The sequence below is a fragment of the Bombina bombina genome, chromosome 7, assembly GCF_027579735.1.
Source record: "Bombina bombina isolate aBomBom1 chromosome 7, aBomBom1.pri, whole genome shotgun sequence".
NCBI classification, from domain to species: domain Eukaryota; kingdom Metazoa; phylum Chordata; class Amphibia; order Anura; family Bombinatoridae; genus Bombina; species Bombina bombina.
This window is the reverse complement of record NC_069505.1, coordinates 158,204,795-158,225,516: the sequence shown is the minus strand read 5'-3', so window position 1 is coordinate 158,225,516 and position 20,722 is coordinate 158,204,795. Positions and strand designations below refer to the sequence as shown.

Here is a 20,722-nt window from a genome sequence, read left to right as displayed (position 1 = left end):
TCACTCCAGCTTACCTTAAAATAAAACCTTCAAAATCACAGTGCTTGTACATCCTTAAGCGGATTTCAGATGCTGAACAGAGAAAATAATTAAATTTGTTCAAAAAGGTATCACCGTCACTTGCACTTAAGTACAATTTTATTACAAACAGTCATACAGCACAACTGACGCGTTTCGGCAAATAGTCTTAGTCATAGATGAATACAAAAATTAATACCTCATTCCCTTTTTTAAATCCAAAACCCGACCATCATTGGTTAGCATATGTTTACATCACTTCTTGTTGTATTTACGTTTAAGGTGGACATATATGATCCTGAGCAAATCTATATACATTTGCAACATCAACACTGCAAAAAATAGAGCACATGAAAATCTATTTTCAGAAAGTAGCAATTGTTGACAAAAAATGGAAATGACTTTTATATGCATAAGGTAATCAACCTAATTAATAACTCTTACAGCTATTGTGAGATAAATATTGCAGCAACAAGAACTACGCACATCTCTTATCCACTTCAGATTTAAAGGGACAGTACACTGTAAAATTGTTTTTCCATAAATGTATTTTAAATGACTTGTTATACCAACTGCAGAGTATAAAATATTTGAGAAATTGCATTTTCGGGTTTATTTGTGTCTCTGAAGTAGCTGGTTTAGTGCTTTGAAACCACAGCCTATTACAATGGGTTGAGCTTCAGGTAATATCAGATCTCATTATGTTATCACTTTCATGTACACAGACTTGCTTCCTTATCTTATATTTGTCTGGAACACCAAAGCTCAATACATAGAGAGAACAATGGCAAATTATCATTTTATTACTTAACTATCATGCCCCCCCACTGAGGGTGTAATCTCTTCTGCTGGCTGTGTTTACTTAGGCTTGTCAATAACATATACGCCAGTATCAAAACTTTCAGTATAGGTTGGGAAACCACAAGCTAAATCAGCTATTTCAAATGCTGAAATATGAGTAAAGGAGCTACTTGCAACCAATTTAATACACCCTAGCAGGTAAAAAGGATCATTGGGAATAATTTAAAGGGGAGAAAGTTTTTGGGTGAACTGTCCCTTTAAGGTGGAAACTTTATAGGTTGCCTTAAATCACTTGGTGATAACAGATTAAACAGGGTCACCCCCTCTTCTAAAGGAAAATCAACATCCCTGCTGCAATACTGGTCCTCGGATGCTTGCATTGAAAATGATTTTTCCTGTCCATAATGTCGGTATGTTTTGATTAGTATATTTTTTATATTTAGAACCAGGTCAGGGGATGACCAACGTGTATATAAATAGGTATTATTTTATGTTTCTATGTATCCTAATTTGCTTTTTACTTTTGTAGTTTGTGGCAAAAACTTAAATTATGCTTACCTGATAATTTTCTTTTCTTCAGATGGAAAGAGTCCACAGCTGCATTCATTACTTTTGGGAAATTCAGAACCTGGCTACCAGGAGGAGGCAAAGAAACCCCAGCCAAAAAGCTTAAATACTCCTCCCACTTCCCTCATCCCCCAGTCATTCTGCCAAGAAACAGTAGAGGAAATACCAGGGTGAAAAGGTGCCAGAAGAACAAAACTAGCAGACGCCCCACATAAAAATTACAGGCGGGGAGCTGTGGACTCTTTCCATCTGAAGAAAAGAAAATTATCAGGTAAGCATAATTTAAGTTTTTCTTCATAAATGGAAAGAGTCCACAGCTGCATTAATTACTTTTTGGAAAACAATACCCAAGCTATAGAGGACACTGAATGCAAAAACGGGAGGGTACAAGAGGCGGCTCATTCTGAGGGCACCAGGCCAGAAAACCCATACCCAACAAAATCCCGCTTCATCTGAAGCCAAAAACAACTTTGAAAAAAAAGAAAAAGCCCAAGGAAACTGACCCGCAGATAGTCCACAGCCTTGCTAGTGACCGCAGGAACTAGACTCGACTGAGTCAACAGCCTCCAAGAGACACCGTCCCCAGCAGTCGGTCTCCAAACACACCCCTTACTAAAGAAAGGGAACAAACTACCATATTCTTCCACAAAGAAGAAAAGGCACGGAGAAAACATGATTGTATTTGTAAAGCGTGGGTAATCCCCCTTAAGGGACTCAAGGCGCTGCTCAGTTTATCAACCTCAAAAGGAGGTAAGGCTGAGTAGACCTCGCCAGGGATCGAACTTGCAACCCTCGGTTTGCTAGAGTACAGTGTAGCCACAGTGCATTAGTATGCTGAGCGAGCTTCCAGCTAGCATAAGAAACTCCAGAAAAAAAAACTAAAAAGGGCACAAGAAATCCTAAATAAAAACACAGAGCAAAAACCTGAGAAACCGGGTCAGGCTAACAGAGACCCAACCAGTCTCATAGAAACAAGGGGAGGAAACGCCCAGACCCCAGAAATACAGAAACCACGGATAAGGCCGGGAGTCTGAAAAGAGGATCTTCCCCTGACACAGTGCAACCGCACTCTAGAAAGCAACTGAAGACGAAGGTCCCCAAGTCGCAAAAAGGTATCTCAGAATTCCGAAATATTCAGAACGAAACCTTGTGCAGCAAGCTCAGATAGGTCTGACGAACAACACCTGAAGCAAAAACACTGCACGCTGCAGTCATCTAAAAATGACTCTGAACTTAAACACTTGCAGGGCAAGTAGAAAGCAGCTGAAGAATGGATCTTTCAGATTGCTAAGTATCCACTAACCAGCGGAGAGCCGCCAGTCCTTCCCACAAATCTTGAATGTGGAGAAAGGAGAAAACTCAAAAAGGCTTACTGTACCTCGAATGCTCCGATGATGAAATAGCAGAGCAACAGATCTCAGATCCTGCTCCAACACCAGACCAGCCCAAGCTGATAGACAGGGGGGATAAAAAGACCCCAACCACAAGCCCCCAGGGAATGGAAAGAAAAAGGGGGGGACTCATCCACTCCAACAGAGCTTGGGTGCCAACCCAATCCGCTCCTCCAAAATAAGGCACTCCCAAGGAGAGCCCCCTAGGACCTGGAACAGAGAAAAGTGCAATAGATCCGTAGGAAGATCTGTCACAACTCTTACAGTCTCTACGTAGAGAGATCAATTTCCAACAGGTGGAACAGAACCCACAGAGCAGCAGATGCTGCCCCTTACAGAAATATGCTACCTGATCCAACCTCCTACACACAGGGCAGGACAAAGACCCTCCATAGAGAGGAAACCCCAACTCATAAGGAAGATAAACTATCCCCTCCAAAGAGAAGGGCACAGACAGTGTACATGTCCACAAGACATGAAGCCATAGTATGATCAAAACACGGACTGAATGAAAAATCATCCAGACACCACTGTTGACCCAACAGAGAAGAAAAAACTCCCCATAGAGGAGCACACTCTGTCCAAAGGACAAGTCAGGCCTTAAAGTTTATTGCCAGTACCCAAAGGTGGATGTGAACTCTGGCCTACTTCTTGCAAGCCCAATGAGCTAGCCCCTATGTTGCAACATAGGGTCCCTGAAAAAAACTTGGTCGTCCCGAACCTGTCAGTATATAGCAGAGTTATAATACAATTTATTTATTAAGTATTCTTTAAAATAACCTCCAATTAAAATGCATATACGAAACAATTAAAATCAATATTTTATTCCTAAATTCTTGAGATTAGTTATAATTTATAAACACATTGAATTATAGTTATTATATAACCAGATTATGAATCAAATGATACACACTTATGCTGTTACAATATTCTTACAAAGGTCATAAATGCTACACATTTACAATTGACCTTATTCAACATGAATTGTATTAAAATACCAGAATGAAATACGAGAATATGGACAGCTAACTTTAACTGTGCCTAGTTAATCGTAAACAAGATACTTTAACAGCCTATTTCTATGCCAATTTATCTGAGCTGAAATAAACTCTGTTTTAGCTATAATTAAGGCAAATTCTAATATATATATATATATATATATATATATATATATATATATATATATATATCTATATATATATATATATATCTTCAAATAACTTAATGCTAATGCACACCAGAGAGATTTACTTACAATAATAGGCCTGACTTAGAAATATGAAATACAAAGGACCTTTATCTAGCAAAAAAATTATTTAGCAATAATGACTAGTTAAACTACACAGGACTGTGAACATAAGCTTAATATACCAATTGTGCTCTCTAAATTACTAGCTTCAATTACTGTAGCAACAATGAATGTATTTGCTTTAAAATATTAAATTATAGTCACTGCCATACGTTACCACATAACCAAATGAGTGTCTCAGCTTTCTCCGATAAGTCCAATTTCACCTCATAAATTGTAAAGGTGTATCTTTTATGATCTTTGTAAGAATATTGTAACAGCATAAGTGTGTATAATTTTGATTCATTATCTGGTTTCTATAAATATAATTTAATGTGTTTATAAATTATAACTAATCTCAAGAATTAAGGAATAATATATTGATTTTAATTGTTTCGTATATACATTTTAATTGGAGGTTATTTTAAAGAATAATTATTAAATAAATTGTATTATAACCCTGCTATATACTGACACATCCAAGACAGGAACTCAGGACCCGGGACCCAGAATCGCCCTAGAACGAACAACACCCTCAGGGAACACAATCAGACCTCACAGGGATGAAAACCGGGAAACCCCGAGAACGGGTACAGAACTCACTCGTAATTCCCAGCCCAAAGGAAAGAGAACACCCTTAGCCGGAGGTCAACACCCCCCCTCCCAGCAAGGTACTAGGCCGCAACAGTCACGCAATTTCTCTAGAGCCCAAAGGCCCCAAGGGCAGCACTAAGGAAAATGAAAACGAGAACAGTCACCCGAAAGAGAGTAGAAAGAAAAGCTAGTCTCCATAATCCTTTCAGATTAATGTTCCAGAGGACCACACCCACGGGAGAAGAATGCAAAGCATCCCGAACCCATGCAGAAAAACATCCCCTTAGCAAAAATCTTGGAAAAAGAGATAACACCTCCTATCGCCCCTGATATGGAGACGACTAACTTCCGAAGACAGAGCCTCACGGCCTTCACTTCCTAATTAAGCGGCCAAAGCCACCAGAAAGTCTCGACCTAAAGGAAGAGAACCTCTAAAAGGAACAAGTCCTAAAAGGACACTTCCAAAGAGACCATGAAAGGCAAAAGCGTAAGAACGGCGGTATGAAGGACCTAAATTCTCCAAGCCTCCAACCTCAACGGGAAGGAACACTATAGTTCCCAAAAAATTCGGAAACTGACATGTCGCCGCAGATCTCAACGGAGTCCCAGCCCACTAGATTGAAAGGCGAATGAGGACTGAACCAATCCTCCATGCCCCTAAACAACCACGGACCCTCAAGTCCTCTCAGGATGCTAGTTGAAACTTGTAAAATGGAGCTCAATGTTATCTATATGAAACACATGGACTAACGCCCTCTAGTGGTGAAAAACTGTCAAAATGCTTTCCAATTAGAGGCAGTCTTCAAGGTCTAAGAAATTAGCACATGAACCTCCTAGATTTAGCTTTCAACTAAATACCAAGAGAACAAAGCAAAATTGGTAATAAAAGTAAATTGGAAAGTTGTTTAAAATTACATGCCCTATTTAAATCATGAACATTTTTTTGTGACTTTACTGTCCCTTTAAGAGTGGGATCCTCCAGCAACGCCAAAAACGTGCCTTAGTAGGACACGAAGGCGTGCCAGTCTATAACGAAAGGCGCAACATACCTCTGCCGGGACAAAAGGAAACAACGGCCCAGAAGATTGACCCCCTGAGGCCTCAGGGGCAGTCGCTCGTCCGGAAGGCGGAACTGGACCAGGCGATCCCACGCCTGATGAGCCCCGGTTAACAGAACACGGACAATATCGTAAGCACACTCCCGGGAGGTGCAGATGCGCCAGCGCCAAATATATGGCTATGCGGAACAGTGTCGTAACTTCTGGTGGGAACAGCCCACACTCCCTTGAAAGGATAAGTAGTGTTTGGGTTACCTGCATGCATAGTAAGAGTTGATGGTGGGGAACTCGTCTCGTGAGAAATAGAATCCCCAGAGATGGATGGCTCAGTGAGCACCCGATCCCAAGGAACAGAGCACTCTAAAACGGCATTCGGAACATAACTGATGGGCATGTATCACCCGGGCCAATTCATATTCTTTGCAAGAAGTAGAGTCTGAATCGGACACATCCATCTCCAAGAATCCTCCATAACTGGGATACTGCCGCATCCAGAGAACCAGACACCAGCGGACCAGGATTTCTCTGTCGCCACGCGGTGAGGAAAACGTAAATTGAGTCACAAGGTAAACCATGTAGTTCATGCCAAAGTGCACGCCCGACCAAAAAGGCCGCATCACTAGACCTAGGCCGTTGTGTTCCAAAATAGCCATGAGCCGAAGCAACACTACACAGTAGCAGACAGAATCACATAACAAACATGATTATAAACTCCCCTGTTCAATAATCCCCCTCAGGAGATGTTAACCCTTGATTCCTAGAAACAAAAAGGAGCCTCACTGAGACCCTATGTTAAAGTTATCCCCGAAAGGTTGTAGCCCCTCTCTGATAAACAGTTGAATTTACAATACATCCATGATGAAAGTAAAATGAAACGATCTTACCGGAATCTCCGCCGTGGAACAGGAACACGGCCTTTCCAAGTATGACAGATGGACTTGAGAGAAAAAAGCAGGCAGCGAAACTTGTCAACGCTGATTCCTTGTGGAGCTTTTAATGAGTCGGAATGGTTTTGCAGAAAGACTCTCCCTGCATCTCCGGACTCTAACTTTCACCCATGCTCTCACTGAGAGGCTGACGGGACTACTTAAAACCCCAGTCCCATGCCGAAGAGTACTACCCTCAATAAGAGACTATCGAAAACTTCTGACACTTCTCTGTCAACCTCCTGGGACGAAAGGCAAAGAAAGACTGGGGGACGAGGGAAGTGGGAGGAGTATTTAAGCCTTTGGCTGGGGTGTCTGCCTCTTCCTGGTGGCCAGGTTCTGAATTTCCCAAAAGTAATGAATGCAGCTGTGGACTCTTTCCATTTATGAAGAAAACACAGTTTCAAGGTTCTTTACCAATTATCTGGTAAGGGTAAGGTCACTCAATATATCTGGGGATCGTGTATACGCCTTATCAGAAGAGCTAGTGACCTAATGTGATTATGGTGCTTTAAACTTTTGAATTGCAGATAAGTATTTTCAGAAGTTCTCTGATGCAAACTGGTATTTGTTCTTTAGAATTGTAAATTTCCAAAAAATATTAGTTTTACTCTTTCTGATCTAATTACTCCTATCAATGGCAAATTAAATAATGTCATAACCTGTTTTTCTACCAAAATTATGTTTTCAATTCATTGTTTTGGAGTCTTTAGAAACAAGGCACTATGTTTCCTCCTGTTTGGTTATGTTTTCATTTATTAAATCCACTAAATAAATAACTGATGTTGAAGGTAATCTGGTATTCAAGAGGAGCAACAGTGATCTGATTTCTTTCAGATTTGCATCAGGTTATGTACTTTCTTACAGGATTATCAACTGATTTTTTTTTTTAAGCTAAATGCCAAAAACTTGATCTAATTTAAGAGTTGCTGCCTTGCGGTTAAGATATTGGGAGGCAACTATAAATTCTAAGTTAAAAATGTTAAATTGGCTTTTTGAATGGTGTAAGCCTATTTAGTAAAGGATTGGATACTCTAATTTCAAAAGAGCATTAAAGTGAATGTAAATTGTGATGATAAAGTACCCGTTTTTTTTAAAATTCGATTAAAAACAGGGGCACTTTAATTCATAAAAAATTACATTTCACTTGTGTTGTGAAAATACTTGCCTTTTAATCCTTACAGCCACTCCAGCTTCCCCCGGTCGTCGCAAGCCTCTTCCTACGCCATAAATGACGGATCGGTCATCCTCCAATCACGGCCCAAGTTCATTTTATTACAAAAACCATACACTGTTATATAAAGGAAATTTGTTCAGTCCATAGGTAGATAAAGTGGTAAGCCCCTCCCTTATCTCAGTCAGAATGATGGTGCGAATATTCAGATATTTTGTATAGAAGCTTATTTCTCACTTCAGATCTTATTTCAACAGGTTGTTAGTGTTTAAAAGTACTCCATCTTTTCCCATGCTTTGTTTATTTTCATTTGCCAATAAATCAAGAAAATATATTATTTTTTATATATGATATTTTTCATTGTAAAACACAACTGTGCAGGAGTTATGTAATTCACAAGGTTCTGTTGTTCCAGTGCAGGCATATATTTTATTCTCAGCTATGCCTTGTAAACATAGATGTTTTTTGTAGGCCAGTACTAGGTCAGATAGGTCTGTCTGAATTTTAGTTTCTATAAATTTCAAGATGGAGTCACTGCTATGTGTGTCAAGCCAGTTTCTATGGTTGCCTTTCTAGTTTTTGTAGATCTGTAGATTGCCTATTTCCATAGTCCGTCACAAGTCCTGCACAGTACCTTCAGTTTGCTGTGAAAACTGTTTGGCATTGCTTTGCTCCTTGAAGTTTCCCTAAAGTCCTGAGACTGAATAAAAGTCAGTAGTTTAGTAGTATCCTGTTCATAGCTAATGCAGAAGAAGGGTCGTTAGAGCAGACAAAGGAAGTGTTGTGATTTTTTATATATATTATATCTGGACTGTAAATGCAGAGAAAGGCCAGTTGTTTCAAAACCAAAAATCTCTCCTAGGAACGGTTGACATTAGGAAAGGAAATGTATGATATCATTTTATACCCCACCAACGTTTGCAATGCACATTTCTCACAGCCAGAACCTGTATTAAAATGTCTGGGGGAAATTAGCAACAACTATTTACATACTAAAATGGGCAAGATGGTAGGTGTGCCAACTGCAGCAGTTCTTCCAGAAGAGGTGGAACAAGAAGACAATGATTTTCCAGAGACTTCATTTCAAACCCATCTTATTTGGTAAGGCCCCTTTGGGATCCAGATAAAGACAAACTCCTGCTAAGCTTGACAACCCAATACAAGAGGCTACCCAATCTTCTTATCTTGACAAAAAAATTTCAAGGACACAATCAAGGTACTTTATCTGCAAAAAAAAACTACAATTTCAACTTTCACCAAGGCGTATTGCTCAAAAGGATTTCCAACACAAAGGGGCTCATTGCTGACTTTAAAGGGACATAAAAACCCAAAAATGTTCTTTCATGATTCAGATAGAAAATACAATTTCTTCTGTTAAGTGTGATCAGTCCACGGGTCATCATTACTTCTGGGATATTACTCCTCCCCAACAGGAAGTGCAAGAGGATTCACCCAGCAGAGCTGCATATAGCTCCTCCCCTCTACGTCACTCCCAGTCATTCTCTTGCACCCAACGACTAGATAGGATGTGTGAGAGGACTATGGTGATTATACTTAGTTTTATATCTTCAATCAAAAGTTTGTTATTTTAAAATAGCACCGGAGTGTGTTATTACCTCTCTGGCAGAGTTTGAAGAAGAATCTACCAGAGTTTTGCTATGATTTTAGCCGGAGTAGTTAAGATCATATTGCTGTTCTCGGCCATCTGAGGAGTGAGGTAAACTTCAGATCAGGGGACAGCGGGCAGATGAATCTGCATAGAGGTATGTAGCAGTTTTTATTTTCTGACAATGGAATTGATGAGAAAATCCTGCCATACCGATATAATGTCATGTATGTATACTTTACACTTCAGTATTCTGGGGAATGGTACTTCACTAGAATTACACTGTAAGAAATACATAAAGCTGTTTAATAACTAGAGATTATGTTTAACGTTTTTGCTGGAATGTAAAATCGTTTTCATTTGCTGAGGTACTGTGTGAATAAATGTTTGGGCACTATTTTTCCACTTGGCAGTTGCTTAATCTGTTTTTCTGACAGTTTCTGTTCTCCCTCACTGCTGTGTGTGAGGGGGAGGGGCCGTTTTTTGGCGCTTTTACTATGCATCAAATATTTCAGTCAGCAACTCATTGTATTCCCTGCATGATCCGGTTCATCTCTACAGAGCTCAGGGGTCTTCAAAACTTATTTTGAGGGAGGTAATTTCTCTCAGCAGAGCTGTGAGAATTATAGTTTGACTGAGATAAAAAACGTTTATTCTGTAATTTGTTTCCTGCTTTCAGAATTTGTTATCTTTGCTAATGGGATTAAACCTTTGCTAAAGTTGTGTTGTTTACAAGGATTGAGGCTATAACTGTTTCAATTTATTAATTTTCAACTGTCATAGATCTTCTGTGCTTCTTAAAGGCACAGTACGTTTTAATATTATTCTAATTGAATTGTATTTCCAAGTTGCAAGTTTATTTGCTAGTGTGTTAAACATGTCTGATTCAGAGGATGATACCTGTGTCATTTGTTGCAATGCCAAAGTGGAGCCCAATAGAAATTTATGTACTAACTGTATTGATGCTACTTTAAATAAAAGTCAATCTGTACAAATTGAACAAATTTCACCAAACAACGAGGGGAGAGTTATGCCGACTAACTCGCCTCACGTGTCAGTACCTACATCTCCCGCTCAGAGGGAGGTGCGTGATATTGTAGCGCCGAGTACATCTGGGCGGCCATTACAAATCACATTACAGGATATGGCTACTGTTATGACTGAGGTTTTGGCTAAATTACCAGAACTAAGAGGTAAGCGTGATCACTCTGGGGTGAGAACAGAGTGCGCTGATAATATTAGGGCCATGTCAGACACTGCGTCACAGGTGGCAGAACATGAGGACGGAGAACTTCATTCTGTGGGTGACGGTTCTGATCCAAACAGACTGGATTCAGATATTTCAAATTTTAAATTTAAACTGGAAAACCTCCGTGTATTACTAGGGGAGGTGTTAGCGGCTCTGAATGATTGTAACACAGTTGCAATACCAGAGAAAATGTGTAGGTTGGATAAATATTTTGCGGTACCGACGAGTACTGAGGTTTTTCCTATACCTAAGAGACTTACTGAAATTGTTACTAAGGAGTGGGATAGACCCGGTGTGCCGTTCTCACCCCCTCCGATATTTAGAAAAATGTTTCCAATAGACGCCACCACAAGGGACTTATGGCAAACGGTCCCTAAGGTGGAGGGAGCAGTTTCTACCTTAGCTAAGCGTACCACTATCCCGGTGGAGGATAGCTGTGCTTTTTCAGATCCAATGGATAAAAAGTTAGAGGGTTACCTTAAGAAAATGTTTGTTCAACAAGGTTTTATATTGCAACCCCTTGCATGCATTGCGCCGATCACGGCTGCAGCGGCATTCTGGATTGAGTCTCTGGAAGAGAACATTGGTTCAGCTACTCTGGACGACATTACGGACAGGCTTAGAGTCCTTAAACTATCTAATTCATTCATTTCGGAGGCCGTAGTACATCTTACTAAACTTACGGCGAAAAATTCAGGATTCGCCATTCAGGCACGCAGGGCGCTGTGGCTAAAATCCTGGTCAGCTGATGTTACTTCTAAGTCTAAATTGCTTAATATACCTTTCAAAGGGCAGACCTTATTCGGGCCCGGGTTGAAAGAGATTATCGCTGACATTACAGGAGGTAAAGGCCATGCCCTGCCTCAGGACAAAGCCAAAGCCAAGACTAGACAGTCTAATTTTCGTTCCTTTCGTAATTTCAAAGCAGGAGCAGCATCAACTTCCTCTGCACCAAAACAGGAAGGCTGGAAACCTAACCAGTCCTGGAACAAGGGCAAGCAGACTAGGAAACCTGCTGCTGCCCCTAAAACAGCATGAATTGAGGGCCCCCGATCCGGGATCGGATCTAGTGGGGGGCAGACTTTCTCTCTTCGCCCAGGCTTGGGCAAGAGATGTTCAGGATCCCTGGGCGCTAGAGATAATATCTCAGGGATACCTTCTGGACTTCAAATACTCTCCTCCAAGAGAGAGATTTCATCTGTCAAGATTGTCAACAATCCAGACAAAGAAAGAGGCGTTTCTACGCTGCGTACAAGAGCTCTTGTTAATGGGAGTAATCCATCCAGTTCCACGATCGGAACAGGGACAGGGGTTTTACTCAAATCTGTTTGTGGTTCCCAAAAAAGAGGGAACTTTCAGACCAATCCTGGACTTAAAGATCCTAAACAAATTCCTAAGAGTTCCATCGTTCAAGATGGAGACTATTCGGACAATTTTACCTATGATCCAAGAGGGTCAATACATGACCACTGTAGATTTAAAAGATGCTTACCTTCACATACCGATTCACAAAGATCATTATCGGTACCTAAGGTTTGCCTTCCTAGACAGGCATTACCAGTTTGTGGCTCTTCCATTCGGATTGGCTACAGCTCCAAGAATCTTCACAAAGGTTCTGGCTGCTCTTCTGGCGGTACTAAGACCGCGGGGAATCTCGGTAGCTCCATACCTAGACGACATTCTGATACAAGCTTCAAGCTTTCAAACTGCCAAGTCTCATACAGAGTTAGTGCTGGCATTTCTAAGGTCACATGGATGGAAGGTGAACGAAAAGAAAAGTTCACTCGTTCCACTCACAAGAGTTCCCTTCCTGGGGACTCTTATAGATTCTGTAGAAATGAAGATTTACCTGACAGAGGACAGGCTAACAAGACTTCAAAGTGCTTGCCGCACCCTTCATTCCATTCAACACCCGTCAGTGGCTCAATGCATGGAGGTAATCGGCTTAATGGTAGCGGCAATGGACATAGTACCCTTTGCACGCTTACACCTCAGACCACTGCAACTGTGCATGCTAAGTCAGTGGAATGGGGATTACTCAGACTTATCCCCTTCTCTGAATCTGGATCAAGAGACCAGAAATTCTCTTCTATGGTGGCTTTCTCGGCCACATCTGTCCAGGGGGATGCCATTCAGCAGACCAGACTGGACAATTGTAACAACAGACGCCAGCCTTCTAGGTTGGGGTGCCGTCTGGAATTCTCTGAAGGCTCAGGGACAATGGAGTCAGGAGGAGAGTCTCCTGCCAATAAACATTCTGGAATTGAGAGCAGTTCTCAATGCCCTCCTGGCTTGGCCCCAGTTGACAACTCGGGGGTTCATCAGGTTTCAGTCGGACAACATCACGACTGTAGCTTACATCAACCATCAGGGAGGGACAAGAAGCTCCCTAGCTATGATGGAAGAATCAAAGATAATTTGCTGGGCAGAGTCTCACTCTTGCCACCTGTCAGCAATCCACATCCCGGGAGTGGAGAACTGGGAGGCGGATTTCTTAAGTCGTCAGACTTTTCATCCGGGGGAGTGGGAACTTCATCCGGAGGTCTTTGCCCAAATACTTCGACGTTGGGGCAAACCAGAGATAGATCTCATGGCGTCTCGACAGAACGCCAAGCTTCCTCGTTACGGGTCCAGATCCAGGGATCCAGGAGCAGTCCTGATAGATGCTCTGACAGCACCTTGGGACTTCAGGATGGCTTACGTGTTTCCACCCTTCCCGTTGCTTCCTCGATTGATTGCCAGAATCAAACAAGAGAGAGCATCAGTGATTCTAATAGCACCTGCGTGGCCACGCAGGACTTGGTATGCAGACCTGGTGGACATGTCATCCTGTCCACCTTGGTCTCTACCTCTGAAACAGGACCTTCTGATCCAGGGTCCCTTCAAACATCAAAATCTAACTTCTCTGAAGCTGACTGCTTGGAAATTGAACGCTTGATTTTATCAAGACGTGGATTTTCTGAGTCAGTTATTGATACCTTAATACAGGCTAGGAAACCTGTTACCAGAAAGATTTACCATAAGATATGGCGTAAATACCTATATTGGTGTGAATCCAAAGGTTACTCTTGGAGTAAGGCTAGGATTCCTAGGATATTGTCTTTTCTACAAGAAGGTTTAGAAAAGGGTTTATCTGCTAGTTCATTAAAGGGACAGATCTCAGCTCTGTCCATTCTGTTACACAAACGTCTGTCAGAAGTTCCTGACGTCCAGGCTTTTTGTCAGGCTTTGGCCAGAATTAAGCCTGTGTTTAAAACTGTTGCTCCACCATGGAGTTTAAACCTTGTTCTTAATGTTTTACAGGGCGTTCCGTTTGAACCCCTTCATTCCATTGATATAAAGTTGTTATCTTGGAAAGTTCTATTTTTAATGGCTATTTCCTCGGCTCGAAGAGTCTCTGAATTATCAGCCTTACATTGTGATTCTCCTTATTTGATTTTTCATTCGGATAAGGTAGTCCTGCGTACTAAACCTGGGTTCTTACCTAAGGTAGTTACTAACAGGAATATCAATCAAGAGATTGTTGTTCCTTCTTTATGCCCAAATCCTTCTTCAAAGAAGGAACGTCTACTGCACAACCTGGATGTAGTCCGTGCTCTAAAATTTTACTTACAGGCAACTAAGGAATTTCGACAAACGTCTTCTCTGTTTGTCATTTACTCTGGGCAGAGGAGAGGTCAAAAAGCTTCCGCTACCTCTCTTTCTTTTTGGCTTCGTAGCATAATTCGTTTAGCTTATGAGACTGCTGGACAGCAGCCTCCTGAAAGAATTACAGCTCATTCTACTAGAGCTGTGGCTTCCACTTGGGCCTTCAAGAATGAGGCCTCTGTTGAACAGATTTGCAAGGCTGCAACTTGGTCTTCGCTTCATACTTTTTACAAATTTGACACTTTTGCTTCATCGGAGGCTATTTTTGGGAGAAAGGTTCTTCAGGCAGTGGTTCCTTCTGTATAAAGAGCCTGCCTATCCCTCCCGTCATCCGTGTACTTTTGCTTTGGTATTGGTATCCCAGAAGTAATGATGACCCGTGGACTGATCACACTTAACAGAAGAAAACATAATTTATGCTTACCTGATAAATTCCTTTCTTCTGTAGTGTGATCAGTCCACGGCCCGCCCTGTTTTTAAGGCAGGTAAATATTTTTTAATTTATACTCCAGTCACCACTTCACCCTTGGCTTTTCCTTTCTCGTTGGTCCTTGGTCGAATGACTGGGAGTGACGTAGAGGGGAGGAGCTATATGCAGCTCTGCTGGGTGAATCCTCTTGCACTTCCTGTTGGGGAGGAGTAATATCCCAGAAGTAATGATGACCCGTGGACTGATCACACTACAGAAGAAAGGAATTTATCAGGTAAGCATAAATTATGTTTTTAAACAACTTTTTAATTTACTTCCATTATGTAATTTGTTACATTCTTTTGGTATAATTTGTTGAAGGAGCAGCAATGCACTACTGGTTTCTAACTAAACATATGGATGAGCCAATGACAATAAGTGTATATATATATATATATATATATATATATATATATATATATATATATATATATATATATATATATATATATATATATATATATATATATATATATATATACAGCCACCGATCAGCAGCTAGAACCTAGGTTCTTTGTTGCTCCTGTGCGTACCTATATAAACCTTTCAGCAAAGGATAACAAGAGAAGGAAGCAAATAATTGAAGTAAATTGCAAAGTTGTTTAAAATTGTTTTCTCTATCTAAATCATGAAAGAAAAAATTTGGGTTTCATGTCCCTTTAATGGGATTGTCTCAACTTCTCGAGCAAGGGAAATTAATGTGTTGACATCTGAAATGCACTACAAAGTAGACATTTGTCAGTCAGCAAGAAGTTATGTCAAATGTGTCAGTGTTCTATAACATATTTCCCAGTCAGTTATTTGTAATTCTTGGTACTCATCTCACCTGCTCAGTATTAACTAGGTGACCCAAGATACCTGCAATTACATTGCAAATATACAGGAAATTCTTGGCTAATATACTAGCTAATACTCTGCAGAATCCCTTCCTGTAATTGGCATGTACTAGGAATGAGCGAACTATTAAGGGAGCCAACTTTAAGATGGTACACTGCCCCTTATGAGTGTTATGCTAACATTTGAGCCAAGGCTAGAAATGTAGGTAGTCTGGATTTAATTTATGTATATTCATTTTACGTTTGTGGGGATATTTGTATTTGTTTAATCTCTGGCATGTTTGTGTGTATGGTCTTAAAGGGACAATATACTGTAAGATCGATTCCTTATGTGTTTCCAATGGCTCGTTATACCAGCTGTAGTTAAGTGTTCATTTATATTTATTTCTGTAGTTGAAAAGGCCTGTTTTGATCAATAAAATCTCAATTTATTGTTAGTTATCTTATCTGTCTATGCACACAAATGTCTCATTATCGTATCTCTCTCTATGTACAAAAAGCTAAAATCTTTAAGTGCCATAAAACATGTTGAGTGAGATCTGTGCAAATTCGTAAAAGGGCTAATTAAAGGGACAGTCATATCCAAAAAAAGTTAATGTTTCAAATAGGGCATGTAATTTTAAACTACTTTCCAATTTACTTTTATCACCAATTTTGCGTTGTTCTTTTGGTATTCTTAGTTGAAAGCTAAACCTAGGAAGGCTCAAATAATTTCTAAGCTCTTGAAGGCCGCCTCTTATTCAGGGCCGGCTCAAGAAATTGTGCTGCCTTGGTCAGAGAATGCAATGATGCCTCCCCAGTAGTATCATCACTAATTTGCCTATCAACCTACTAGCCTGGCTGCTGACCTTACTAAACCTGCATACAAGCAATGCTTATGCACAATTGTTCAATAAGTAGGAAGAAAGTTAGGGCAGAGGTGTCCCACCATGAATGTCACCCCTGACCTATTCTGTATCTTTGTGCATAATGGTATGGCTATGACAGTGACTAAGTCACTGAAGTGCTGCCCCTTGTCAAGTGCTGCCTGGGTCCCTTGGACCCACTTGGTCCCATGGTTGAGCCAGTTCTGCTCTTATCACATGCTTTTTATTTGCTTTTCACAACGGGAAAGCTAGTTCATGTAAACCATATAGATAACATAGTGATCACACCCGTGGATTGTGTCAGACACTGCACTAATTGGCTAAAATTAAAGTCAATAGATAATAAAATGTCATGTGATCAGGGGGGCTGTCAGAATATTCTTAGATACAAGTTAATCAGAGGTAAAAAGTATATTAATATAACAGTGTTGGTTATGCAAAACTGGGGAATGGATAATAAAGGTATTGTTTATTTTAAAACAACAAAAATTCTGGTGTTGACTGTCCCTTTAAGTAGAAATAGTTTGCATTAAAAAAAATGTTTAAAAATTGCTGGCAAGTATTTTAAAATCATTTTCAAAAATAAGCAAAATTAGCTACATAGCCATGCTATGTCTGAAGTAGTCTGATTCACCACCCCTCTCAGTGTTAGCATCAGAAACACAGGCATTGTATTTCCACTGAGTTCACAGCAGTTTATTTGCTTCTAGGCATGCTCCAGCAGATAATGAGAACAAAGCAATTTTTAAAGTTTAGTAATATATTACAGCAGACAAATATGTGTTGTTTTTTTAAGTTCACTGCAGACATGCTGCATTTGCATTGCAATTGAGATGGTGCTTTAATCTGCCCAATTTATATTATTTTATTTAAAAATTACCTGCAGAAAATTTTTCACTTACAAAAAAATCTCATTGCAGAAATCTGTAAAAAAAAATGTAATACTCCAGCAGGTAAAATGAATCATTGTGAGTACATAAAAGGGGAGTAAAATGTCAGTATATGGTCCCCTTGTGATAGGAAAACTAAGATCTAACTGCTGTTTTGAATGAGAACCTTTCAGGGTTGTTGTTTTTGGGTTTTTTGTCTAAACTCCACAAATATTGACTGTACTGCTTCTATTGTTTGTACAACTTTATAAGAATTCTGTGATTTTAACTATTTGGGTTTTATAACTGTCCTTTCAATTTAATATTTCACAATAGCTGTGCATGTGCTTTAACCAGATTAATATATAATGATGTGTTCAAGACAAGTTCCACTTCATAGCTATAAGGACATGATTCTCCTTTATTTGAATTGTGAAACTTCACTCTCTTAAATGTTATATGTTATGGTGAGGGGTTATTAAGGAGGAAAGAAATGGGAGTCCGTCAGTTAGACCTTAAATGTCCGTCTATGGGTCTGTGTATAGCTCTCACTGCTCAGCCACCAAAACCTGTGCTCCACTAAACATTAAATCCCAAAGCGCCAAACTTCCAAAGCAGAGTCAATAGAGTGCTACGGTTACATACCTCCAAATAAACATAACTGTGTGATAGACTCGAGTAGTGACTGTTCCAGGTGAGACCCATTGGCTATGATTACGGCTTAAGCCAGGTAGGTGGTGCTACGCTCTCCCTACCTTGCTGCTGCTGTTCCTTGCAACTGTTTTAAACAATGTAATAAAGATTTTGGAATTTTACCCTACAAACTGTCCACCTTCTTTTCTTAGAGGGGTTAATAGTGCCTCTTAGCAAGCATCAGAACCCCAAAAATGTATAACCAAAGATAGGAGGTATTTGTCTTTGTTGTGACAATCAGCTGGCGGTGGGTGGACACAGAGCCACTCATTTTGAAAGACCAGGGTTGTTGCTTTCAAATAAGTTTAGGTTTATGCATGTATTTTGTGGGGCGCAACATAGATACTCCACCCCCTTGATATTATTCCATATGCTTATGGTTCTGACAGGTGATCATTGTTAACACAGTGGTCAGCGGATAACCACCAGACATGTGACCCCTCCTTTACAAGAGCGCCCTTGTTTCTTTTAAAAAAGGGGTCACTTGCCTTGTAGTGCATATTTTGGGGTACAAGGAGCTCAGATCACTATAAAAGACACCACGTATGCAGTAGATTGCTATTTCTATGTCAATCACCTATTTAAAGGGGCATGAGAGCTCTCATTTGATTATGAGCAATCTCCTCTTTCATGTAAGGAGTTTTTTTTGGGGGGGGGTGTAGTATGCTGTCTTTAGCGGATAGGGAACACCTTTATGGCCACTATGCCCTATACAGTAAATACATTAGGTAGATGATTGTCATACAAATGGCAATCACCTATTGATGACAGGGGTGTAAGACTCCATACTGGAAAGAGGGTGTTCCCCTCTTTTAAACTGGCGTTTTTTACACTTTTCTGGGGAGCTTTAAAAGTGCCCCCTCATCAGTATGGCTGTCTACTTGTGGCAGGTGATCACCGTTATTTGAGGGGGTGTGACCCCTAATTTGAAAGAGGGTAATTCCCTCTTTCACTTGAGGGGTTTCATACCCATCTAATTAAAACAGAGGGGAAGATAGGGGGCTCCAACAGGTCACGTTAAGTATTTAACTTTTTTTAAAGCGTTTCGTTGTTTTTCTTTTTAAAAATGTTTCAGTGTCAGATAAATTATCCACTGTTATATGTGCCAGGTAAAATGTACAGGTACAGATCCCCAAATCTGGAATTCCAAAATCAGGAATTATTCTGAAATCCAGATATTTTTTTTTAATTTTTTTTTTTGTCATTGCCTAAATGACATGAGATGTTGCTTACACTTGGTCTCATCCCCTCGCCAAGCTGTTTCCTTTTACAGATAAATATACAAATATTCTGACATCCAAACTATTCCAAAATCCAAACCTTTTCCATCCCCAAACAGTTTGGATAAAGGGTTTTGTACAAGGATATTTTTAGATTTAAAGAGAGACATTGTGTATGTTTTATCATTGTGCAAATATTTCCCTATTTTTCCATATTTTAAGTAGTTCCTGAAAGCAGAAAAAATTTGTTTTTTAAAGCAAATGTCATTTGAAATTAATATTTACATGTGGCAGTGGGGTATACTTCCAGGGGAACTTGCTACAAGGTTGTGAAGCCCTACTGTACACGTCACATGCTATGAAACTTAGTTATCTCCCTATAAATGTACCACAATAGGTTTGGTTTAGGTTGCTATCTAGGCCTTTATGTTCCCAATTAGAGATAACCATGGCTTTGAACATGTGCGCTGAAGTTTTGCACTGCTGCTGACAGATGTACAAAAAGAGAATTAAACGTTAACACAATTCTGCTGTTTATTTCAACAGATATCAACAGGGCTATCGAGCTACTGGAGAAGCTGCAGAGAAGCGGCGAAGTTCCTCCACACAAGCTACACGCGCTACAGAGAGTCCTTCAAAGCGATTTCTGCAATGCTGTCAGGGAGGTGAGCATTGTATTGTGCAGATATTAAAGGGATATTGGGGGTCAAAAATTAAACGCTCATGATTGATAGAGTACAATTTTATATATATATATATTTTTAAAAAAAAAACACTTTACAGTTTCCTTCTATAATCAAATTTACCTTGATACCTCTTGGTATTCTGGATTGAAACACATTTCCATGAGAGCATACTGAAGTAGGCCCAGGAGTGTGCACATGTCTTGAGCACTGCATGGCAACACTGTATTTTTATCAGTGTTCTACATCTGCTCACGTCACATGCACACTCTCATGTTGTAAAGGAACTATATTTTCTGACATTGGTCCTAATGAAATGACATTTCAAATCTCCACTAGGCCCTTAAAGGGACATTCCAGTCAAAATTTAAATGCACATAGATTAATTACATCTTTGAATAGAAACATAATTGCAATATACATGTACTGGCAAACATGCTTCTAGTAAAAGTTATCATTGTTTTAGTGCTAACATTTTTCTTTGCACGTGCATGTGAAGTATAGCTAGATATTGCCACTGCACCCACATTTTAAATACTGCAGCTGCTCAGATCATCACTGGGGCTTCTATCAAGTCAGGAATTAACAAATTGAATCATTACCAGATGGTACAAGCACCTAAGGCTCTCTGAGCCAGTGCTGTGTTTAACATGCTGGTGCACGTTGCATATGTAAATACTCTTTTAAAAAACAGTTATAACTTTTCTTAGAAGCATCTTTGCTAATACATGTATATTACAAAAATGCTTCTGTTCAATACTGAAAT

The 20,722-nt window shown here is 40.0% G+C and overlaps 1 protein-coding gene across 1 annotated transcript in view; it reads left to right on the top strand.

Annotated features, from left to right (window-relative positions):
• LIN7C (lin-7 homolog C, crumbs cell polarity complex component) overlaps nt 1–20,722 on the top strand; it is a 101,798-nt gene that overhangs the window by 33,329 nt on the left and 47,747 nt on the right. The window contains exon 2 of the mRNA XM_053720391.1: nt 19,820–19,938. Coding sequence (XP_053576366.1) covers nt 19,820–19,938 — 119 coding nt within the window. The remainder of the gene's footprint in view (nt 1–19,819; nt 19,939–20,722) is intronic.